Raw genomic sequence first — 25,613 nt, 5'->3', positions numbered from 1 at the left:
TTGCCAAACAAATTATGATAAAATCAAAAAAGGGTGAAAGGGGCCTCAGGTGGTTGCCTGGACCAGTTACTTACTTCAAGGAGGACTATCTTTGAAGTTAAATCCAGCCTAAAAATTTCTTTGCACCTTGTTCGGCCGTGTTTTTAGTATCTCTGTACTTGAGTATCTCCATGGATGGAGGTTCCACAGCTGTTCTAATGGCTGGACCACCCTGATGGTTTAACTGAACAAACAGACAAAATGCCTAATACCTATCATAATTTCCTTTGTTGCAGCCCGTATCTGTTGCCTGTTTTTGTCTGAGTGTGTATCCCTGAGAATAGTCTGGCTCTGTTTTTTCTTCTGTTAGGTAGTGGAAGACGTCTTGTCAGTGCCCAATTCATCAGTCCCCAGTAATGCTGCATGCAGTTATTCATCCCAGATTCTGGACTTCGGCATTCTTGAAATTCATGAGGTTCCTGTCAGCCCATTTCTTGAGCTTGTCAAGGTCCCTGTGAGTGAGGAACTGGCTTTGAATGTGTCAAATGCTAGCCCCAGGCTGATGTTTTGTTGCTCAACTTGCTGAGGGTGTGTTCCATCTTACTGCTGATGCAGATGAAAATTGGCCCCAGCTTCAACTGCTAAAAAGTGTCACTTGTAACTGTCTTCTAATGGAACTTCACACCAGCGATCATAGTCCATGAAGAACAGTGGTCCTGCTAGTTTTAGATCCATTTTGTAAGCTGTGTATAAAACAGTATATATGACTTAGGTACAAGGATATCATGGGAGACCAAAAAACTATGTTAAAGTCAAGGTAATAGGAATCCACTCATCTGCAGATACAGGAATCAATCAGGTTGATGAGCATAATTTGCTGTTCAAAAATCCATACTGGCTGTTCTCAGTAATGTTTTTGTTCTTCAGGTTGCTTGGACTTGGCTTCCAGGGGCCCAAGGTGAGGTTAATCCACTTTTATTTCCCCAAATCCACCTTTTTGTCTTCTCTGAAAAAGTGTGACATTCACCTTCCAGTCACCAGGAGCCTTGCCTGATTCCTTGACCTCTTGAAGATGATAAAGTAACTTTGGAAAGGCATTGACCAGCTCCCTTAGCACTCTCAAATACAATCTTGTCCCATGGACTTGAATGTTTCCAATGTGCAGGTGTGCTTCTTGCCTTATTCTTCTGATGTCCTCCAGGCTCTGCCACTATGTATAGGGATCTGGGAAGCCTGAGATGAAACCTTGTTGGTAAATAGCAAGGCAAAGAAGGCCTCAAGTCCTTCAACCATTTCTGTGCTCTTTGCCTCTATGTTCCTTGTGCCATGGAACAGCAGACCCATAATTTTATTGGCTTTTCTTTCACAGCTTTTGTTGAAGAAGCCCTTCAAATGCTTTGTTGATGTTAACTTCAGGTGAACTTTGGCTTTTCCTAATTCTGTCTCTGCATGCTCAAGCAGTGTCTCTGTATTCATTCTGAGAAGCCCATCCTTGCTTCTACTTTCCATGTACTTCCTTTTCACATTTGAGCTCAGGGAGCACTTGTTCATCCATACTGTTTTTTCTGCTTGACTTGCTGTGCACTGGAGTGAACTCTTCCTTGTTCTGGAGAGGTTGTCCTTGAAGATGTACCAGGGTTTCTGGGTTCTCTTGCTCTTTCAGAGCAGCCTCTCATGAGATCCTTCCAAGCAGATCCCTGAAGAAGCTGAAATCCCTTCTCTTGCAGTCCAGAATTCTAATTTCTCTTGTGTACTTCTTTCAGGACCTTAAACTCCACCATCTAAAACTCATTTGAGCTAACGATGCCATTGATGTTCACATGCCTTATCAGTTCTTCATGTTTCAATGAGTAACTCCAGCTGAGTGTCTCCTCTATTCAGTTTCTTATTCACCCATGAAGAAACTGTTCTCAAAACATTCCAGAAATCTCTGGGATTGCTTGTAGCATACCACTTGTCCCTTCCAACATGTTTGAAATCTCCTGTGAGAGCTAAGGGCTCTGATTGTGGGATATCCTAGGTATATAATGAATTTTTTTTATCTTTTTCCAATTTCTGATGAGGGGGACTGTAGCAGATGTCCACCTCAGTGTCCTCTTTGACCCTACTCCTCTTCTTCTACCCACAAGCTGTTGACTGGCTTGTAACCCACTCCAAAGAAAAGCTTAAGGCATTCAGGGTGTTCCTTTACAAAGACTGCAACTCCCTCTTCTTCCCATCCTTGGCCTGGCCTACTTGAAGATGCTATAGCTGTCCTTCACAGCACTCCATTCTGTGCTGTCCCACACGCCGTATCTCCGCAGTCCATGTGAAGTCAGTTCTCTGACTGCGTGGACTTCTAATTCCTTCTGCTTGTTCCCTGTGCTTCATGGCTTTGGGTAGAGGCATTTAAGATGCCTCTCAGTTGTGCTGCCTTTGAGGGGAATGAGAGAGCTTTGCCTTCATGCTGTCAACTGGATGTTTTCTCGTGGCTCCTTGTGCTGTGACTTCTTTTCAGGCTTTGGTTACTGTCCCCCCAAAATCCTGTCTTAGTCATCCTTGTTAGATTAGCAAGTCTGATGGAAATGATACTGCTATTCTACTTCAGCAGATGGATTTTATCACTTCCCACTTTGTTCCTTTTTTTACCTTTAGTATTGACCCCTGGAGTACACTGCTAGTTACCGGCATGCAGCTAGACTTTGCAGCACTGATCACTACCCTCTGGGCCTGGCTGCTGAGCCAGTTTTCAATCCACCAAGTTTTTCCATCCACCAGCCTGTATTACTCCTATTTTCTCTAGGTGGAAGTATCTTCTGTTGCCTGCCTTTTTCTTCCCCTGTACATATTCTTATACATTCTGATCAAGTCACTGCTCAGGCTTCTTTTAGGATAACAGAGTTTGTGCTCTTAAGGTCTGTTGCTGTTGTAAGTTTTTTTTTTTTTTCAAGGCCTTGAAATTTTGTTTATGGCTCTTTACCAGTTATTGTTCAGCTTCTTTTAACTCTTGTCACCAGAACTGTCTGCTCCAGTATCACTCTCACCAATATCTTTGAAGGAAACCACCTCAGTACTAACGCACAGTTCTTCACTATTGAATCCCTACGTCTGAGGTGTGCCTTTAGAGCTTATGTTGAATTACTTATCTACCATGACTCCTTTTCAGCTGATAATTTCTGGGATACAGTATTCCTGTTCTGTAGGTGTGAACTGTAGTCTTTGTTCCCAGTGTGTAGGTTTTGTTTGGCTGTACTAAAATGCATTTTGTTTTGAATGAGCGCAGTTTACAAAACCAATTTCCTCGTGCTTATCATTATTTACTGTTCTGCTTTTGTCATCATTAGATTTTTTCTGAATTGATTTCTCTCTTCTGCTAATCACTAATCATGTAAATGTTGAAGAGTATGCGTGTAACCTTTTCTTTGTGATACATCACCAGAATCCCCCTCTATCCCATATTGACAAATGCTTACTTGACTGTCATCACTTTGTGTCTCATGGACAATTGATTTTCTGAGATGCTTCAACTTTGTACCTCTTAATCCATTTCACATGTACTTTATTAACACAATGCTAATTCTATTGTGGTGTCCTTTGGAAGTAAATCAAACACCATTGAAGAGATAAATTATAGTACATCTGCCTTTCTGAACCAAACTTGTAATCCTATCAAAAAATGAACTTCATGTGTGGTTGATAATTGTCCTATATAAAAACATATTGACTGATGTTAATTACATTCCTGTCCTTAAATTCTTGATCGCATAAAGTTTCTGTCAGTATTTCTGTGTTTTTGTGTTCTTTTTTTTCTTCTCCTCAGGTTAATGTTAGACTGATGCATACAAGTAGTTGTATAGATCATCCTGGTTTGCTTGTTTAACCAGTTCAAGGAAAATTAGCATTTTTGTAGATAGGTGAATCTCAGTCTTTTGAGGCAGCTTCCTGTTCTGTGAAGTCCAGCAAGCAACAGATCTTTTTACCTCTAAATACATCAAGTACAAGTAGTCATTGTATGAATGAATGTTCTTGAGTTTTAATGGCCTATCAAGGATTTTATTGCTAACAAACCCAGAGGTAGTTTTTGATTTGCTACCAGACTGCTTCTGCACTCTTCCAAAATACAGGGAAAGTTAAATTTCTATTTTACTGTGCTATAAAGATTTTTTTCATGTTACATTCTTAGTAATAGGTGGCTTAATTTTTCGTATCAGGGTTATACTTCAGAAAAGATTTATGTTGATAGCTGTCTGTTTTTGGTCTCCATTTCTTATACATGTATTTTATGTATTCCGCCAACTTAAAATGTGCTTGTCGTTTTCCTTACCTTATGAAAAAGGACTGTCTTGCAGCAACAAGAATATAGCTGATTGGTACTGCTCTTTTACTCATATAAAATCAGGTCGTAAAACCAGTTGCTAAGTAGTCAGTCTTCTACTCCAGTCATTTAATTTTTCTTTACCTGTCATAATGAAATTCAGAATTTCTTTCAAACAATTTCTTATATGAAGTATTCTCTTTTCCGAAAAATACTTGTCCTAGAAACATGTATGTCTACCACAAACTCAAAGCAGTGACACTATAGCAGTATTTTTTTCTATCAGACAGTAAGCTCTCAAGAAGCTGTAGTTAGAAAGCTCTCCTGGGCCATGCTAACTTCTGTATTGACTTTTTGACTTTATAGGCTCTGTAGGTCTTGTTGGCAGGTAAACTTTAAAAAGAAGAAAAAAAAAAAAGCGATAGTGTATTTTTGAAGGATCATACTCTACCTGCTGATTTTGCCCTGTTTGTCCTTCCTGAATGAGGTTTACTAAACACAATTTTTAGTAAATTATGCCAATAGTTACATGCATATATTTGTAAAATAAATTCTGTGCAATTACAATGTTCTATTTATTTTACTTGCTGTGTTGGATCACCTTTGTATAAGCAACAGAAAAATTTCTTTCCAATTCTGAGATTTTTTTAGTTAAGGAGTTTGAGTTTGATTTATTTATTTATTATACTTACCCAGGAGCTTTAGTAGCGTAAAATCAATCTGGTTACTTTAGTTAGGTTAAAGAAACCCCTGGATGTCATCTGGACCAGCCGTTCCACTCAAAGCAGATCCAACCTTGATGTCAGATCAAGCTGCTTTGATCCAATAGATGAAATTTGAAATATCTTCAAAAAAGAGAGGTTCTACAACTTGTCTGGGCAAAACTGCCATGGGTGCAAACAGGTCAATTTTGTGCGCCCTTTCTTCCTGTTCTTAACATGGCCCTATTTGTCCTGAGTAGCCATACAACCAGTTCCAGATGGTCCTGTCCACCTCCTGTGATAAAGCAGTAGTACTGACTGGCTTTACATCAGTCCATTTGAAAATATTTTTAATAACGTGTTTTATTTAATCTCTTTCTATCCATACTCATTGATGTGAGTTATTATATTTATATATTTGTGTAGATGGTTTGGATATATATCTGGGACCTTTCAGTTTGAGGCTGAGCAAGAACAGCAGCCAGTTGATTGTACTGACGTGGTCCTTAGTATTTTCTTTGCCACTGGTGCTGTGGCTGCTATTATGTCCTAGAAAAAAAAAATAATAAAATTTTAAAAAGACACCTTTCTGTTGTTGCTCTCTGCAAGTCCTTTTCCCCTTTCTTTTTTCATACAAACATCAAAGCAATTTTTAATAAAGTTTGCCATGAATTACATTGGTGTAAGTTTTGAAAACTTTGTTTTAAAAAGCTTTGAAACATTGCCATATTTAGATGTCTGGCCTGCCATTTTGCATGGTAAAGCTGACTTCTAGGTGAAAATTTAAGCTAAAATGGATTAGCATTCTTCAAGATTAAGGAAAATGTGTTTTGTTTTGTGGTTTGTTTTTTTTTTTAAATCTTAAACTAATCCATAACACCTCTTTTGAGATGCTGTTGATCGTTTCTGGCATCACTTGGGTGTCCTGGTGGACACCACGTTGAACACGAGTCAGCAATGTGTCCTTGTTGCTACGAAGGCCAGCGGTATTCTTGGTTGCACGAGGCAAGGTATTGCTAGCAGGTCAAGAGAGGTAGGTACTCCTTCCCCTCTTCTCAGCATTGGTGAGACCACCAGTGGAGTGCTGTGTCCAGTTCTAGGCTCCCCCCTCCCAGTACATGAAAGATCTGTGATGAAGGAACTGGAGCACCTCTCCTGGGAGGAGAGGAGGAGGGGTCTGGAACAGCTTGGCCTGGAGAAGAGGAGGTTCATGGGGATCTCATCAATGTCTGTAAATACCTGAAGGGAGGGAGTAAGGAGGACAGAGCCAGGCTCTTTTCAGTGGTGCCCAGTGCCAGGACAAGAGGCACTGGGCACAAACTGGAGCCCAGGAGGCTCCCTCTGAGCACCAGGCAGCACTTCTGTGCTGTGTGGGTGACGGAGCGCTGGCGCAGGCTGCCCAGAGAGCAGTGGGGTCTCCTCCTTGGAGATCTTCAGAAGCTGCCTGGGCATGGCCCTGGGCAGCCTGCTCTGGGTGGCCCTGCTTGGGCAGGGCTTGGAGCAGGTGGCCTCCAAAGCACCCTGCAAACCTCAACCAAAGGTAGGCAGGTCAACCTAGATTCTTGAGTGCTTTCTGGTCTTCATAGCAAGTAGCAGTGACACCACCTGAAAAAAATTATTGATAGAAAATCTTTAATCTGTCTTTCAAAAATTCTATCTCCCTCTGGCCTCTTGCCACAGTCTTTGGTCTATGTCTGGAAAGTGTGCCATTTATGGAGATTGTCCCTCGAAAGATGTTTGCTACTTACATGGAGAATGATATGGCATTGAGTATGAGAACCTACCGAAGAACTCAGTCTCTCCTAAAGAAGTGGAGAACTTTGCAGTCCGACTGTAGTGGGAAAGGTAAATAAAGGCAAAGCTGGGGGGAAATAGAACGAGGGCTGTCTTTCTGAAAAGAATAGGCAGGTCTAAGAAGGTTTGCCAGAGAACTAAGAGGACTGCAGGAAAGGGTTGGGGGAAGTTGTTGGAAGTACTTATAAAAATGGATGGGTAGCTGAGAGGAGGCTAAAGAAGAAGCCTAACCATCCCAGAACACTTACCAAAGGGGTTTTTGAGACTTTCGAGTGTCTTGCTTTTGATGCTCTGTTTAATTAGGTAAAGGAAACAAGAAGAAAACGGAAACAATTAACAGGGAGTTAAGTAGGGCAGTATGGTTGTGGTTTTTTTTTTCCTTAGGATAAGGTATGCTACAGTTGTATTTTAATTACTCCAAAGTGTTACAAAACCAGAAGTTGTGGTTGAAACATGCCTCTTGATGCATGAACCAGCCAAGTGAGCACCAGCAAACAACTACATTTATGCAGAGTTGTGGTCACTTGAAGAACGGGAAAGGGGAAAATCCAGAGTGATTTAAATCAGCTTAATTGTAGGCCACAAGCATGAAAATGCTTTAATTATAATCACTTGCTTATTGCATGATAGTGCAGTAAAGCAGTGTTAGAGCTGTTCAGGTGACCTTGCAATACCTGAAATACAGCTGCTATGGCTTGACTGTGAGGAAGAGTTTGTTTCATCCTTGTTTGTCTTTTCTGTAGGTTGTCTTTTGCTGCCCCTGTAGAAATACATCCAAAATGCTAATTTTATAAACCTTTAAGAAAAAAAATTTAGCATGTTCTTTTAGCAGTAGGTCCTTGCAAGTGTTCAAGTTTAGCAAGATTCATTGTCAGAATTCTAGGCTTTAGGAACAAGTTTCAGGCCCTTGATCAGCAAATGAGTGTCTGTCCTAGGATGTCATAGAGTTTTGCAGAGCTAGGTCCTAGAAAAGGAAATCACTTGTTTAAAATTTAGATGGAGCAGGAGCTAAGTGTGCTTTTTTTTAAATATTAATGGCTGTTTAAAAAAAAAAAAAAAAAGCAGCAGCAGCAAGTATTAATAAATTATTTACTCAGAGGGTGGTGTGGTGAGGCCCTGGCACAGGTTGCCCAGAGAAGCTGTGGATGCCCCATCCCTGGAGGTGTTCAAGGCCAGGCTGGATGGGGCTTTGGGCAACCTGGTCTGGTGGGAGGTGTCCCTGCCCATGGCAGGGGGGTTGGAATTAGACGGTCTGTAAGGGCCTTTCCAACCCAAACCATTTTGTGATATGAATTATGATTGAAAAGATGGGTATAGGTGGGCAAAGAGACTAGAACTGGAACTTGGTAGATGCAGAGGAAAGTGAAAGCAAAGAAGCAGAATTGAGTGGGATTAACTAAATTAGAATATTCAAACTGGGAATACATCGGATAAGCTCTTGGTTGGGCAAGTAGGCTTGAAATAGCATGAAGATGTGTGAAGAGGAAGATAGGCCTGTGAAAGTTTGGACAGGAAAATCAATTTTATTTGAGAGTGATTGATTTGATTAAAAAAAAAAAAGTGTAAAATCTTAAGTTTTTGCTTGCCTCTGCTATTGACAAACACTGGACAAAATGCGTGGCTTGCAGAGAAGGAGGAAATTCACTGTTATTATGGGTTGTTCCCTGCAGTTTGAGCAGCAAAATCTGTGCATTCCCTTAAGTCCTATTTTGAAGGATGGGCCGAAAGATGAATGCTTTAAAAAAAAAAAAAAAAAAAAAGAGGGGTCCTGATATGGCAGAGTTGGACTTGAAAGTTGAGAAAATCCTGGATTTATTACTGCCTGCTGAAGTTTGGTCCAAATTGTTGGTCTGATGTTATCCCATTTTCTTCCTTCAATAGATGGAAGCCTGCGGGTTGGATAGTGCTCACTAGGCGAGAAAGCAGCCTGTTCTGGTTTCTTGACATTGTTTAGTGGGTGTCCTTTACCATACTGCGTGCGCTCTCCACAACTTTGCCTAGAATTATTTATTTTTCTCAGGGGGTTTCTGCGGCACACTTCACTGCAGTGCTGAGTGGCTCTTAACATCTTTTTAAGAGCCACGCAAAGTGAGGGGACAATTATTTTTATTTCTCAGAGAAACAGGGCATGGAGGAATGAACATCAAATGTATTCAGAACTTTGGGTGCCCAATCTGTGGTGTAAAGGACCAGATTTTCAGAGTATGTATCAGTGCCCGAAGCACAGCTTTCAGCTTGCAGTTGGATGTACTCAAACTTCAGCTGGGTAGACCTTCAAATTTCAACAAAATCAGCCTGATTTCTCTGGTGACCATTGCTTAAGAGTCCTTCCAGTAAAGTTGAAGTGACTTGTCCACAGGGAGCAGAGAAGGGAGGCAAGGAGAGTCTCTGTAGCAGGGGCAAAAGTACTTTTCAGCTCTCTGGGGCAGGATTTAGTTGCCTTTACCACTTCATTTTCATTATTTCATTTTACTGTATAGTCTCCAGTGGTTACAGTACACGCGAATACAGCAGTGGTCTTGTTCACTTTGCAAGCCCGTTTTATCCTACTGGCAACCCAGTCCTTTAATGAGAACCGAAATAAAGACGTGGTCCTTAACTGTAAGTTGACACATGATTTGTATGTACAGGGAATCGAAATGAGGATTACGCTGGCTTCTGATTGCACGCTTCTTGCAGCTTAATGTATTTTTCATATACTCTCTGTATGTGAACATTCACTGTATGTTCATTGCTAAAGGGTGCTACCGGATGTTATAGGAGCAATGTGCATCCATCTGATGACAGAATTTGGCCTGTGTAGAGATTTAACTTGTTTTTATTAATGGTATCATGAAAATTAAGCTCTCAGCCATTCAGTCGGTTCACTGTAGCATGATAAATGCTTCAGCACAGAACTCACGCATCAGTAATACATAGCAAATTTATCTTTAAGTTTAGTTAGTAACGTGTACTATGCTGTTCCCAGCAATTTTTTTCTTAAGCAGAATTATTTCTATATTTGTAAGTTTCTGAAATACTTGGTTTTAATGTGGTTTCTTGTAGTCTTAATAAAAGCCTATATTGTAACATTAAGCTTCTTACAATTATAAAGAAAATAAGTTAAAAAATCATAGTTTATTAAATATGTAATACTATTGATAGGCAAGTGTTTTAATATAGTAAGTGTTTTCTTAGAAATTGCCCGGTTTGGTCATTTTAAGAGTGTTTTTTTCTTTTCAAGCAGTTGCTCCCTCTGCTTTTGGATTTTGCACATGACTTGACTTCAGCTTCCATGGTTTGCTAATGCTGCCAGTGAGGGAACTGGAGCACTCAATAGTTTATAGTTTCCTTAATTATCTGCTCTTCAACAGCTGCTAATATTATTTAAGGAAAAAAAAAAGAAAAGCAAAAAGTGCCATCTCATCTCTAGGTCCGCTGCGGACAGAAGCCGCCAAGGCGACTGTAGCTACCCTGCCTGCGCGGCGCTGCCTTCCTCCTTCCCTCTCTCTCACTTTCAGTTTTCAGTGTAATGAAGAGCAGGAGAACAATATTCTGTAATTAAGGATTCCATTAAGTTGAAGAAAAGAGCAAATGGAGTTGTTTGTTCTCCTAGCTGCAAAAATTTGTCTGGGGTGGGGGTTAGTGGTAGTAGCGTGGAAAGGGAGAGGTGGGTGGAGAGACTAAGTCAGGGCTGTTTGTTGAATATACTGTTAAGGACTGTTACCATCCTAATTAATCAAGTTAGAAATTACAGCTGTAGTCGGTTTCCCCCCAATTCTTGTTATCAATTTTCTTCTCTTTTGAGACAAAGCAAATATAAATTTTGTGTTCATTTGTCATTCGTTCTTTGACTTCAGCATCTCTGAAAATAACAATGTAGCACAAAAGACCAGTATTTACCTAGTTGTAATGTGGGTTGCCATGGTGTTTTGCAAATTATTGCAATTATGTTCACCATGCGAGTCGCCCTTGGTAACTGGCGAAAAAACTGATAATCCTGTTTTGAACAAAAGGTCAAATTGCTGAATAGAAAGTCTTGATTAACTAAAAGATGTACAAAGTGGAATTATTTCCTACCATTCAGAAATAGTTCTTGATCGGGTTTGGGGGAGGGGGTGAGTAAGTACATCTGATTACTGAAGTACAAAGCATTGAAAGGATGTTGTCTTGAGCCTTTCATGTAGTCTTAATGGTGGCTTTTTTGTCAAATTTACCCATTTGCGGCATTGAAAGAGGCAGCTGCATTTAAGCTTGAGAGATGGTGCTTTTTCAAGAGTTCAGTGCATGGAAAGTTCTCAGCAGTATCTGCAGTTTACTATTAGACCTTCGGCTATTAAAACTGATGTGCTGCATTTGAGCCCATAGCTCTCGGTGCTTGTAAAACCCTCTGACTGATGATCTAATAAAGTGCTCTTACCGGACAATCTCTGATCAGATACTTTAGAAAAAATAAAAAAAAAAAATAACCACAGCTCTGAAAAGGCTGGGGACAGAAACAAATGGCTCCACTGAAAAGTTTGCTTTTGCAGTCTGCACTGGAAATATTAGTAAATATGACTTGTTTTTCATTTTAAGTACTTTAAAGGTCCACAGCATTGCTCCAGAAATCCTTTTTATTTACACGTCCAGCAGTAAAAATTAATTGGAGACAATGAAAAACGTTCATAGCCTTAACAATTATATAAACAGATAGAACATTCTTCTTCTCGTCATACTCAAAACCCTGCGATGGATTTCCTGCACTTTATTGCTGTGAATTTCCTTTCCTCTTTCCTAATTTTTTCCTGTTTGAGGGGGTGGGCTGGGGGAAGAGATGAAGAGCAGGAAGGGTTTTTCATTTTTAATTATTTGGCTTTTTGTTTTTAAATAGCTACCTGGAAATTAATTCTTAAAACTCTGGAGAGCCTGTGTGAGAGCAGCATGAAAGCAAAGTAAACCTGAGCAAGTTTGTGGGTTTCCATTCTGCATCACCTAGCAACCCCCCGGCTCAGCCAGTTCCCTTGTCTGCCCTCAGTCCTGTTTGCAGACCATTCAAACTGCTCCTCGAAACCATGAAAGATATTCAGTTTCATTAGTACCATTCTCAAGGAGAAAATAATCAAACTTAAATGAACAAACATTGCTTAGAGATGCTTTAAACTTTCCTAGTTTAAGGTGACCAGGCTGTTGAGACCATTTTCTCTATCATTACCTCCTATTGTGTTGAGCCCCTCTAAACTCATTTATGTATGTCAGCTCATTATTATTTTTAAAGTTTTCACAACTGTATTAACTCTTTCAGTATTCCAGAGGTGTTCAAACCATGTTGCAAAGGTAAATGTTTCACATAAAGTCTTTTTATGTACTTGAGATGTATAATAGAGTCAACAGATCTTACTGTTATTGCTGGGTACAAGGTTAAAGTCAGATATTCCTTGCATATGGTCTGTGTTATGTCTGGCATCAGTGAACTTCCTGCAAAATGGTTCTGTAATGGGGGAAAATTTCAAAGACAGCATGTATCTTTGAGGGGAGAGGGTAGAATAGTGAAAGATGGGGGGGAGTTGAGTGTTTGCAGCTTTCTGCCCAAAGTAGAGGCACGGATCTGAAGAAGTCTTCAGTTCTTACTGTTTGTGTTTTGCTAGATCCTTTAGCAAGCAATACATGCATGGACTGTATGAGCTCTTTGTGCTTTGTTGACAGTTGACAGACAAAGCAAAATTATTTGTGAAGCAAGGTACTGTACTTAGTTGTGACCTGTTACAGCTTAAGAATGTGGCTTGCTTTGAGTTGTGTGAATAGGGAGAATATTTCACAGAATAGACTTGAATATCCTTGCAGTGGTTTTAGACGTCCATACAGAAGTATGTAAGACATCTTTCACTGATCCTTTTTTCAACGTAGTTTTCCATATGTAGTCATTTTAAGTATGCCATCTCCCCGTTGCTTACTTGAAATCTAATTTAGCTGTTTTCATGTTTTCTAAGTAAAATAAAACAACTGGTAGTTGCCGGTTTTCTTTGAGGACAGTATGTCAGACTATGAGCACTTGTGCTCTACTTCACAGTGTTTTGGGTGCATATTTTGGTGCCCAGCACCTTATTTTACTGAAGATAAACAAGACCGAGGTATTGGCTTTGATGTGAAGTAAAGCAGAACATAGTTGCTAATTTAGTGTATAATGTACAACTGTTAAGGTTGGAATTTGTCTGCTTGTGGTGCTATTACATGTGTTTAAATGAGGGCCACTGTTTGCATCTAACCTATCATAAGGGTTTGGAGTGCTCCATTATCTTTTCAGCAGGCTGATGACAGAGCCAGGTCTTTGCACAAATGAGATCAATAAGTTTCAAATAACTTGTATGAAATGACATATGACTGTACATTTGAAGATGTCTTATTAAAAATTGATTTTTTTTTAAAGCAACATGTAAAACTCTTACATTGACCTACAAGATATTTTTCACTTCTGTCTTGGCTGATAATTTTGCTTAAAGCATTTTTTTTTACGTTAGTTTGAGCATTTGGATTCTTCTTTGGGTGGTAGGGTACATTTCTTGCTTGTTCCATTATCTCCTACTTTGATATTTTTTCTGAGACTAATGATCAGACTGATATGACAGATATTGCTGAGAGTAATATTATCTAGAGGTTAATGAAGTTTTCTTTCAGTCTTGGGTGTTTTCGTTCATTTTTTTTTTCAGTTTTGGATGAGAAAGCAATTCCAGTTCTATTGTTTTGGAATATCTAAATCACAAAATATCATTATTGGAAGTCTACAAACTTTCATTTTCAGTAGTATAGAAATAGGCATATGATTGTTTGTGGCTTACTTTGTGTCACAAGAGCAATACTTTACTGATAGTTTCTTGTGGTAGTCAGTTTATAAAAGGGTGGTTACTATATGTGAGTAGTGAATAAACATCTAGAAAGTGTTCTTATGAGACAGAATTTTGTTGTAGGCTAAGTCGTTGATGAATTTATATCAAATTTCCACAGTATTCAAAGGCAGCTAGGCTTGGGTCTTTTCTTTTCGTGTTTTGGATCTGAGCAGTTTGGTGTGAAAGGTAAGCTTCACTTTTGTAAAGGCTGCCAGGAACCCACATCACTGTCTCTGTCATTCTAATATCATCAGCGTTTTCAAGATAGAAGGACACTTCATGTTTTCCTGAGAAACTATTTCCTCTCTCATACTTTAAGGTAGCCAGTCAGTGAAGCTACATTAATTGCAGTTTGACTGGTTGCTCTGGACTGTCACATCTGGTCTTTGAAGGGTATGGATCCCACTGACTCCAGTTGCCTTTCAGTCAGTTTGGGCTGGCAGCTTTCCAGTGGGGAGCTGAGGTGACAAGTGTGTCTCTGAGATCAGGAGGGTTCAGTAGATATTAGTTTGGAGAGGGTATCCTTCGCTCTTACCAGCAGTACAGTCTCATTGGGTGGTAAGGTGATCATTTGCCTTCCACTAGGAAGTTGTTGGCTAACGTGCTTCAGTTTGATAACATCCTTTAACTGGTTCCTGTGATAATAATGCTGGATATAACCAGCCATCTCCATGGTCTGTACTGCTTTGAAATAGTACACTTTGAAAAGCAATTCATATCTCCCTGTTACTATTCTTTCATTTAAGAGACAGTTGTGTATTTTTCCTCAAAGATTGCTTCTATCCATTAATCAGCCTGGCTAATGCTTTCTCAGGCAAATGGTGAATTCAAGAGGAGCAGAATGAACCATCCAGGAAAGGCATTTCCTTTCTTTATGAGAGGTTTTTTTTATCCACTCCATCCCACAGCTGAATTCAGATCAGTTATATAGGCCAAAACTCAAGAAGCTCTGAAAATGAGGAAGTGCTTTGAAAAGAAATTGAAATCATATCTTCAACGTCCACTGAAGTGAGGCAGCATGAAATGGAGTGTGAAAAGCTGTGGTCCCTGTTTACTTTTTTCCTAAATTGGATGATCAGGTAGCATCAGACTCTCAAACTACTCATAGTGGGAAATATAACCTATTTTTTCTGGATGAGGAACTAGGTATGATATATAATGTATAGGGGAAAAAAAAAAGTCAAGTCAGCAGACAGGAGTGAGTTGGTTTTAATAATAATAATAATAAGCTCCTTATATTTGCTTGTGATCCAGATAGTCATATACCACACTGGATCTTTGACAAGGTCTCTTAATGGACTACGACTAGTTTTATGTATAAATTTCAGGAACAAATTTCAGTCATTGAGAAACGAAAATTATTTGCGTTGCTGCTTGGAATTGAAAGCCAAATGCCCACAATACGTAACAGAACACCAGAGAACACTGAATAAGCATTCCATGTGTAAAGTATTTAAGCTACAGGATAAATTCATAAAGGAGCTGATGCAAATCTAAGTATATGCTGCAACATCTTTCCTTTCAGCTAGAACAAGTTTGGCACTATGTTTAACATGGTACCTATCCCCATTAAAAGACGAAAGCTCTAGTCAGCCAGCGTCAATAATAAACTCTTGACCCAGCTCCTTTTATAAAATAATCTTTGAAGTCTCTATGGAAATATCAAGTGAATTTATTATTGGAGATGATTAAATGTTACAGTGCGGACAGCAGTATAAAGCCTTAAAATAAGACATTCTCAAAGATCATCCTTTGTTTTTTTTAGATTTGACTGTAGATATGCTAGATATATTCGTTTTAAGAGATTTTTGACTTAAGTAAAAGATTCAGTTATGTCTGGCAGTTCAAGAGAATTTGCTTTTACATCTTGAAACTCTAGGATGAAATTCAGACAAATTTTTTTGCTAGTAAGGGATCTCTTGAACCTGACGTTAGGGCTTCTGACTTTCTACAATTTGATCTCTGTGGTAAGGAAGTTTTTACATGTTAAAGTCAGGGAGAAAACTTTTCTAGTAATTTCTTGCTAAAGTTTTGATAAAGTTAAGTCTTGTGAAAGTGGAAAAGAAAGAATGATTAGTGTATTAATAACAATGTCTAGCCATATACTACTTTGAGATCTAAATACGTCTAAACCTATATGGGAAGAAGCTTTATAGACCCTGCAGATTTCCTTCAAAAATAGAAATGGTCAAGGTCTTACAGATACTGTTTTTTTATTAGTTTTTGGAGTTTGGTATGCTTGAGGAATATCAAGTTTCCTCTCCTACTTTGGAGGATACTGAAAAAGGTGCTGACCCAGAATTCTGCATCACCAATTGGTTCCAACTCCAACACTATCTGGTTTTTAGGGCTGGTTTGTATGACTTCTGTCAGTAGGGTCTGCTTTCCTTTTATCAAGGAGATCATTGATAGCAGAAATGTCAAAATAGGTAAGATCCTCCGCCTGGGAAGGTGCAGGTCCACCTTCTATTTGTAGCGCTAACTTCTGGAGAGCTAAAAAGTCCCTTTCCTCAGGGGCAAATTTGGCTGTTGCATGTTCTTATAAAGGCTTCTATTCTGATGGCGGTCATTTTGCAAAGGGGTGAGGAAGTAAAAAAAGCCTGATGGCTGGTTTTCCAAATATGATGTTCTTCTGAGGTAGGATATTCTTCTTCCCTTAAATTTCTTTCTGACAAGATTACCTCCAAATGATACCTTACCTTTACGATGAATTTACTTGTTCTTTCTTTTACCTGCACGAACAGAGTGGTGCCCAAGAGGTAGCTTTTTAGTCATCATAGTGTGTTGTTTTCGTATGTTGATGCAGTCTTTTATAAGTTCAGGTACTTTAGTCTCAGAGTTGTTTGCATTAGTAGCTACAGCTTCCAAAGGAATGGCCATCTCTTCTCAAGCTGTCTAGGAGATGCATAGACCGGACTGGGTAAGATGTTTTACCGTACCACCTGTGTGGAGCCCTCCTGATCAAGCTGGACCCCACTGAGTCTATTTTGCTAGTTTCACAGATAAATGACTCCGTCCGTAAGACTGGTGAAACAACTATCTGATGCATCTTTTTACTTGTTCTGGAAAGACAATGGGAATGAAGAAGCTAGCTGGGCAAGAGAAAGTATATGAAGCAGGCAGGTGACAGGGTAGCACAGGGAGCTTTAAAAAACAAACAAAAACACCTTGCTTTTTCTGTAGAGGAGAACAGTGTGATTCTGATTATGCCAATCCTAATCTTTCATCATTGAGTCTTCTATCTTGAAAAGAGAATAAATGTGTCTATGCCTTTCTTCTGTCTGGCAGCAATAGAATTGGTTTCTCTATTAGAGTGGTTTTCTGAGTTTTTTGGCAGTTAGACTTCTCCATGAAAAACTGCAGTGTGCCCTTAGGAACCTCAGTTATGCTGAGCTTCAGCTCACTAAGTAGGTATAGTTTCCCATGTGAAACCTTGTTTATTATTTCTGATACCATCCCTGAGCTGAGGGCTTTCTTTTGGGGGTTGTTGCAGCTACATGTCACTCTAGTCTCTATAGTCTATGGAAATCCCAGAGTGTGACACTAGGTCCTCACAATGTCATTCAGATTTTCATTGCTGCTGTGATCTCACCAACACTATGCAAGTGCATTAGATTGATTCAGTGTTATTACTAGAGTATTTCTTTATTCTGAACTAGCAAAAAAGCAGCTTGGAAGTTGAAATTACTTTAATTGGGTTTCTGGAACTCAGAAACAGTTCAGAAAAACTTCCATGACTTTACAGTAGTTCATCTTTAACTGGATATTGATTCCACCTGTGGTATTTCAAGTGTAAATTGTGATGCAGTTCTTAAAAGATGTAGCTGCTATTAATAGCCGAAACTCGTGCCAAAGAATGTGCAAACCAAGGTTTTGGCTCAAGTTCTAATTCCTGAGATGCTGTGTGCTACTAAAGAGCGTTTGTCTGTCTGTTCCCCGAAATGTTTGGATATTTATAGAAGACACAGACAGGTGGAACATGGAGAAACTACTTGAGATGTACACAGGTTATGGCAAGGGGAACTGATAACTTTAGTGTCACTGAGTCAAATCCACTTTTATGATGAGAAACTTCGTATAAAGTGTTTCATAAAGTCATCAATCTCTTAACATTGCATGGGGGTAACAAATTTGATAGTTCAGGCAGTAGAAAAATCCTGGGGGAACTTTGTCCTTCCAGGGAACCAGTGGAAGACAACTGGTTCCTTGTCCTTCCAGGGAAGCAAAGAGCCACTTTAACCAGACTTACCCTCTTGGGTAAATGTCCATGAGGGTAAATCATAATAATAGCAGAAAAATGTAGTTTGAAGATTCTGGTCTTGGAGTTAGTGGAAACAAAATGCTTTCGTAGGAGTAGTTGAAAACCAGAGGTCAGTCTGAAGTCAAGGTGTCTTGATTAGTAACTCACAATGACACCTAAATAAGAAATTTCTCATTGTGTTGTCTAATATTCTGCCTTCTAAAAGCTGGTTTGCTGATCAGCAAGCTTGTGCTGATTGACTAGGAAAGCTGGTCCAGGTAGTCTTTCCACACTTCCTTTCTGGGTTGGCTTGATCAGATAAGGTGGTAAGTCCAGCTTTGCAGTGAGGAAGCTGCTGTGGATTTTGGATCTAGTTTTCTCCAGCTTGGATATCTTAGCCATCTGGAGATCGAACGTCATGTACCAAGATCCCATTTTCAAAAATCCACATTAAAACTGTCTTCAATGGAGACTGTAGAGAAGCAATCACTAATTACATTTTAAATTCAACTCCAAAGTGACTGATAGTGACCTGAATAATTTTCAGTGCTTGCAGCTTTCTCCTTTATACTACTGCATTTTTTCATTCTCTGTGAATTTAAAGCATCTTGGCCCCTGAGCATCCAGAGTATCTGAAGGCAGGAACACACATACAGGGCTGAAGTGCTGTAGAGAAGCAAATCCAGTCCTCTACTGTAGCAGGCAACCAAGCTACATTGTGAAATGCAATTTGTAAGAACTATTAAGATAAAGCTCAGTAAATGTGTGTTGTTGACTCCTTCAACTTCTGTTTGAAAGGCTGTTCCAAAACCACTTGCCTCTGTATTTTGGGGTAATATTTATAATACTTGTTGATCAGTAGAATGAGAGAGGCTAATTCTCAAGAACAGACTTACAAAGAAAGAAAATTACTTTTGACTTGCAAATTTCTCCCCATTAGCTACAGTTTGTGGACATAGTACTCTTCAGGGATTTTCTTTTATAATGTGCATTTACTTCAGTTGTTTTTTTTTCCAGACTTTTTTTAAAATATATTTTAAAATGAGCTAAGCATTTATAGACAGAATGTTTGGAAATGCTAGTTGCTTTTTTTTTTTTTTTATCAACTTGCATTTTATTTCCCACAATGTTGCAGATACCAAGTAGAACAAAACTGAAGGTTTTCTATTATGATTTTGTTTGATCTATTGCAAATTAATTTACAGACTTAGCGATAGCTGCTGGGAAATGAGGGATTGGTTTTGTTTGGTCAGCGAAGATGATAGGCATGGATCAAATAAGGGTTAACAATAATGCACTTGAACAAATTGAATCAGAACATAATGCATGTATTGAACTTGATTGCAACATGCATGTCCATGGAAAAGTTTTTTGTTTGAAACAAATCAAGGCTATGGCTTAATTATCAAAGCAAAACAAGAGACATAAAGAGCTACATGTTTCTGATACTGCTTTTTTCAAAAATAGCTCCCTTCACACAGTTATCTACATGTTTAATTTCCATGCATAATAGCAACAGTTATTGTTGTCATTTGTTAAGAGAGATTAATAGATAGTAAGTACAAACAAACGCAAATAAGTCCTGAATAGAGAGGTGACAAAGAAGAAAAGACCTCTTTAATGTTAATTATAACTGGTAGGAAGTCTAGACAAATTACATTAACTGTTTTCTCTATGAGTTGAAGGGACATTTAGTTAGTATCTACGTAATGGATATTGTTGCATGTTCATTTTTGTGGACAACAACTTAGATCTCCATTTTTTAAATATAGTTTATTGAGAAATATACTTTTCAGTGAAAGTTGTTTTTATCATTAGTCCTTAGTAGTTAAAAACAAGTGTAAGCTGTTGAACATGAATGCTTATTTTTATCCCAAGCTATTGTTTTTAGTTTAAGCAGAGTTCTTCAGTCACGTTTCACCTTTGTATTTTGTGACCAGCAACGTTCCCAGTGTTTTCTTGCACAGTGACTGCATTAGACTGAAGCAATTGCATAAAGAAACTTGCTTCAAATGTTATTATTTAATAGTAGTTTGGGTGGACCACCTCTCTATTCCCTTTTAAGATAATTGAAGCAGTACCTTGCAACTGGTGTAGTCCTTTGATTCTTATCATTAGCTAAAAATGCCAATAGGTGGCAGAAAATGCACTGTTACTTTTATCAAGCAGTATTTCGCCGTTGCCTATTTCTGAGTAGCCTGCTCAGCCGAAGTTGGGATGCTGCTCCCATCCCAGGCTTTGTTTTTTCAGTTGCACTTGCGTTCCCTAACTCTCATACCTTACAATCCAGCAGTTTTCATGCTTTATTTTTCTAGTATACTAAATTGTTTGAAGTTCAAATGTAGTCATTAAATATGTTTTGAAACATGAATGTTCTCTTTTTGTGCGCACAGAAGCTTTTCATAGTTACAGCTGAAACACTCACAGAAACAGGAGGGTTTGGGACTGGGATAGGACACCCTCTGCACCTCCTCCTGCCTGGCTGTGTATTTTAAGACCCTCTTTGTGTCACACTGCTACCAGATGCTTCACAGGAAGGTATAGATACAAAGCAAATAGGGCACAAATGGCTTTCCATGCAGACCATGTCCTTAGTCTCTCCTTAATGGAAGATATGTGACTTGTTTCTCCAAAAATGTCTTTGTTTTCCCTCACAGTAGCACTAACGATATTCTTAGTACTCACGTGAGTGAGAGTGTGAAGTTTTCAAGTCCTTTCCTTCACTAACTTTTCATGGCAATAAATTATTCTACATCTGTTTAAGTTATTAAGAAAATGTGAGGCAACTAATCAACACCTTCCTTTTATAGAAATAAATCATAAGTCCATGTGCAAAACCAAAGCTAAATACTAGCTTTGTGACTTCAGGCTCATTTTTATGTCCACTCACTCCAAAAGACCTTGAGTCAGAGCCTAAAGTAGGACTTCCATGGTGAAACATCAGCTGAAGTCAGTCAGTCTTGTTGAACAGCGTCTATCTTTCTGATGTCACTTGTGAGATATTTGCTGTAAGTAATTTGTGAGAGACAAGGAGAATTGTACTAGGACTGCTAGGGCAACGGTTGTGCAGCAGACCAAAATTAAATTTACAGAAGATTTCTGAATTCTTGAAATTTTCTCACGTTGCAGTATTAAATATGTAATGATTTAGGTTGATAATCTGCATAACAATAAAACCCAAACATAGTGGTTAGTTATGGTGATCATACTTTTTCCAGAAAGCTTGCTCTGACATGGATTATACACTTATTTTATTAAGAGAACCCTAGATAATAGCTTGTCTCATCCCAAAATGTTAGGTGAACTGCTTTTTGGAGATGCTTTTTTCAACTTCCATTTACTCTAAACAGATCATAGGGTGAGTAGTTTAAGCTGAATATCAGGCTTCTAGATACCCAAAGTTGGGTGCAACGAACCCTAACTGCGTATATACTGGACTGTTTCTGACTCTTTGCAACTCTTCAGTCTTTAGAGCTGTTTTGTGTACTTCCGTTTCTGCATTACGGACTTGAGCACACATCTTAGGTAGTGCCATATACCTTGCTGTTGGCAGAAAGTTCATGAAGTTACTCTAGTCTGCCCACAAGGGCAGAAAAGCTCCTTTGTGTGAGAGCAGCAGGAAGTGTTTTGAAGCGCATGGCACCGAGTGTTGAGGATATGACATGGCTGGAGAAATGGTGAAAGAATTTATTTTTTAATTGGAAGAAGGGGGTAAAGCTGACAAACACAAAAGGAGATGGTTATCTCCTTTTATCAGGTTATCTGATTGCTTAGAGAAAAAGCCGCAAAAACAAACAAACAAAAAATCCCTGTATACTTCAGCAAATGATAGGAAAGGCTTTGATAAAAATTAAAAACTAAAAATCAACTTTTAAGAGAAGTAATAGTCAAGTCCCATTTTAAGTGTTCTCTAAAATGGAAAACTAATGTTTATGTAACCTGCCACATAAGTTCCAAAGCATTATAAATAAAGTAATTCAAATATCTAACTTCAAACTAACATACTGACATAATTGTATTAAATCAGGACACTGGATTGATTACTGAGGCCCAAAATACAGGTTCAGGTTTGGTCTTTGGCAGTGAGGAACGAAAACTTATGTCGCATCTAATTAACAAATTTGCTTTGTCAGCAAGCCTGAATCTCCACCAGCTGAAAGCCAGCAGGGTTGTGTAGCTGCAGCCTTGCCTTGCTGACTTCCCAGCAAAGATAGCGATAGAGGCTGTAGTGCTCTGAGGGAGGCTGTGGAAACTGAAAGGGTGGGAAACGTGACAGAAACTGGAAACCTCAGCTGCCATCATGGAGATTGGGTAGAAGTCATTGCCAGGGTATAATGATACAGCTTGTTGCAGAATCGGTGAGTGGGGAAGCAAGCAGTTTTTTGAGTTGTCCTTCCTTTGGAATATTTCCATCAAAGTACCTGGAATCACAGCGTGTAGATTTCACTTCTTTGCAGGAGCAACAAAAGCAAAAGTTTGGAAATGCAGGCAAAAAATAGACTATTCAACTGCAGAAATATCTGATAATCTGAAATACGGAGCTAAGTAATGCTGAACCACTCAGGTTAGTAAAAGCAGGGACTGTTTGAGAGGAGTTGGAGGAAGACCTTCACGATACAAAGTTGACTTGTTAGATAACAATGGAAGATGAAATCCTCTGTCAATGTCAAGAGATGTAGATGCTAAAAACCCAATCTTAATTTTGCATACAATGTGTGTCTTGACTATTACAACTTAAGAATGAAATTGTAATCTTTAGATAATAATAAATGTCTTTCTGGCAATGACTGCTCAGTGTTCAAATGTTCACTAGTGCTCTGGGCAAACAGAACTAGAGAAAAGGAAGGAGCAGAAAACAAGATGGTACGTACCATCTTCTTTCTGTATAAATTCATGTTCTTCTGGCATCCTGAACACAGTGTGCAGTGCTGGTTTCATCTCTCTCCCCATTTGTCCCATTTTCCCTTGCCCCCTTGTTCTTAAAAAAAAAAAAAAAAAAAAAAAAAAGGAAAAGCTTTAGAGAAGAGCAACAAAGATGTGGAGTGGTTTCCATGCAAGGAGCAACTAAATAAATTAGGACTGTGGTTTGGAAAAGAGTTTGATTGCAGGTGATGTGATGGAGGTCTGTAAAATCATGAGTGGCATGGAAAAGGTGAATGCAGAATGATTATTCCTACTCTCTCCTGATATAAGAACTAGAAGGCATTAGAAAATCTTTTTTTGGCGTGTTCAAGGGAAATAAGACACTGTTTTGTACAGTGCATAGTTATTCTGCAGGATGTTGTAGATGCTAAAAGTTTACATTGGTTCAAAGAGCACTTGAAATTCGGTGGGTTGGGAGCAGTAATGCATCCAGCACCACTGAATATATAGAGACACAGTGATTCAGGAGGTCCTTGTGCCATTCCCAAAAGTTGGGAGAATCTTCTTGAAAAAACAAACTCTATGCTTGCTCTTATGCTATTCCCTCGGCATCTGCTATTGGTGGTTTTTAGAGACAAAGTATGGCGCCGGTTTAACCTGTGGTTGGACCTGGTGCAGAAGGTGTTCTTGGGTACTTCCGGATCCCAGAAATGTTAATTCTTCCGTACTTGTAAGAGAGGCCTTTTGCATTGTTTCCCTGAGCTGACATAGATCAAGCAGGCTCATATTTTATATCATTTTAAGGCAGCAAAAGCTTAGTTTTTGTTGAAGTCTCAATGGCTTCCTATTGAAGGAAAGAAGGAAGGAAGGCTGGTTGTCTGACTGGCTTCTGGCTGTCGTCAGTAAGCCTAAAAATTAAAACTCTTCTACCCTTCAGAAGAGCAAGCAAGGAAATTATACTTTACTTTAAAATTTAAATCGGGGCGTCTTGTTGTCTGGTCTGCATAGTTGTATAGAATAATTCTGTTACATAGTAATATTGTCTGAACTGGAGAACAGCGGAGGTTTCAGTACGTTTCAAGGAAGGGATGGCTGAAGTGTGCAGAATGTGCGATTTGAAGCAAGAGGAATTTTAGTTATTCACCATTGATAGTATTACCTTCAACAAGACCTTCATCTCTTTATATGTGGTTTTTGGATCTCAGGGCCATATGAGCTTCACAGAAGACTTTAAATTGTTTTGTTTGTTTTTTTCGCTCTTCCTTGACTATGAATCATTATTTGGATGGAGTACTGCAACTTGGATTTATGCTCAAAATGTCTTCTACGTTTTCTCTTTCTGTAGGGTTGGTTAATATGTGAGGAACCAACTTGCCAGAATCGAACCCGAAGAGTTCCCCTCAGTTTTTCACGGAGTGGTCCTGTATGCCAGGCCTGTAGAAAGGCTATCCTGAGACCAGAGGTAAGTGTTTTGGGAAAACACTTTGACAACAGTTGAGCAGGATTCTCGGGAAGCTTGCTTGCCTCTCAACTCTACCTTTCAAAAATAATAGAATAAAGCAGGAGTTTCTAATTATGTGACTAGTTTAAAGGAGACTGTTACATGCTTGTCCTGCTCCACATTCAAGCTGTGGCCTCATTGCTGTGAAGAGAGCATGCCATGCAGCTGCTGTGTTTGGAAAATTTCCAGCTGATGAGCATTTGGTCATCAAACTGGAATTTGTTGGAATGTTTCTGCCAGAATACAGGTAAATTAAAATAAACAAAACCAACCTTCCGAAACAAAACCAACTGCCTACTTTTGTGCTGACTGGTTCTCATCTGATTGGATGCTTATCACTAAAGTGCTAAGGAGCTGAAAGTGGGCTTTCATACCATCTTTTGGGGCTACTGATAACATCTTTTGGAGCTACTGTAAAGTGATAAGTGTTTTCAGGAGGTGAGAAGTTTTGGGTTCTGCACCTCCAGATTTGGCTTAGTTCCTTAAATACATAGAAGTTTTTAAACCTCACATTGAGCTGTATGCTTTAGTTGTTTGTAGTTCACGACTTTGAAATTAAAGGAAGCCGTCTCTATTACATATTGCAGAATTCTGGCAAAGTACTTCCATTTCTTTGTTCAGGAAAAGGAGTACAAAACGAATTTAACATTTAGCAGTCTTGACATTTTCCAGAGTTTACATGTAAGAACCAAAGTTAGAGAGAGAAAAAAATCATAATGAAAAAAGGGAATCTTTGGCTGGTATTCATTTCAGGTTGTAATAGTCTTTAAATTATCCATGCTTATGTAAAACTTAGAAAAATCAAGGGTTTGAGATAAGGGGGTCAATGCTCTGAAGAAGACAGTGTTATATTTACCACGAGATTTTTTTGGTCCTTTTTATTTGGCACTTCAGATGTAAAGAGTCACAAAAGATAAGTGTTAATAAAGATCAAGGGACTGAGACAGTATTGTCACAGATTGATCAAAAGATAGTGATTTTTTGCTTTAGTGATGAATTAATGTTGAAGAATATAAGGTCAGATAGAAAGTGGGTAAGAATGAGTGGAAGTTCACAGTCTACTTACAGAGGAACCGTAGAGAGACATAACATGAGAAAGGAAGAAAAGCAAATCTGACAGAGAACAAACCTTTCACATATGCTGTTAAACTAGAGTTCACTGTTTTAAGAAATTTAAAGCCAGAAGCAGCAGAAAAGCACTTACATGGGTATTACAAGCGTCCAGGCTTGTCAGTTAACAATTTCTGAATAAACGAGAGCTGAAGTTTCACATTGCGATCCAACTCCTAGCTATTAGAGACACGGATGAGATTTAGTAAGAAGTAGATTATTCTACCTTCTGCTTCCTCTGCATTTTATCACATTCCTCCAAAATACATTTGTATTAACCAGCATGAGG

The 25,613-nt window shown here is 38.9% G+C and overlaps 1 protein-coding gene across 1 annotated transcript in view; it reads left to right on the top strand.

Annotated features, from left to right (window-relative positions):
- The window catches only part of POLA1 (DNA polymerase alpha 1, catalytic subunit), a 203,213-nt gene that overhangs the window by 111,559 nt on the left and 66,041 nt on the right, over positions 1 to 25,613 (top strand). Inside the window, exon 35 of the mRNA XM_035542243.2 lies at positions 24,059 to 24,175. Coding sequence (XP_035398136.1) covers positions 24,059 to 24,175 — 117 coding nt within the window. The remainder of the gene's footprint in view (positions 1 to 24,058; positions 24,176 to 25,613) is intronic.

This window comes from Cygnus atratus, chromosome 1 (genome assembly GCF_013377495.2).
Source record: "Cygnus atratus isolate AKBS03 ecotype Queensland, Australia chromosome 1, CAtr_DNAZoo_HiC_assembly, whole genome shotgun sequence".
Classification (NCBI taxonomy): Eukaryota; Metazoa; Chordata; class Aves; order Anseriformes; family Anatidae; genus Cygnus; species Cygnus atratus.
Note: the sequence above shows the minus strand (reverse complement) of the source record. Positions and strands in the feature narration are given on the sequence as shown.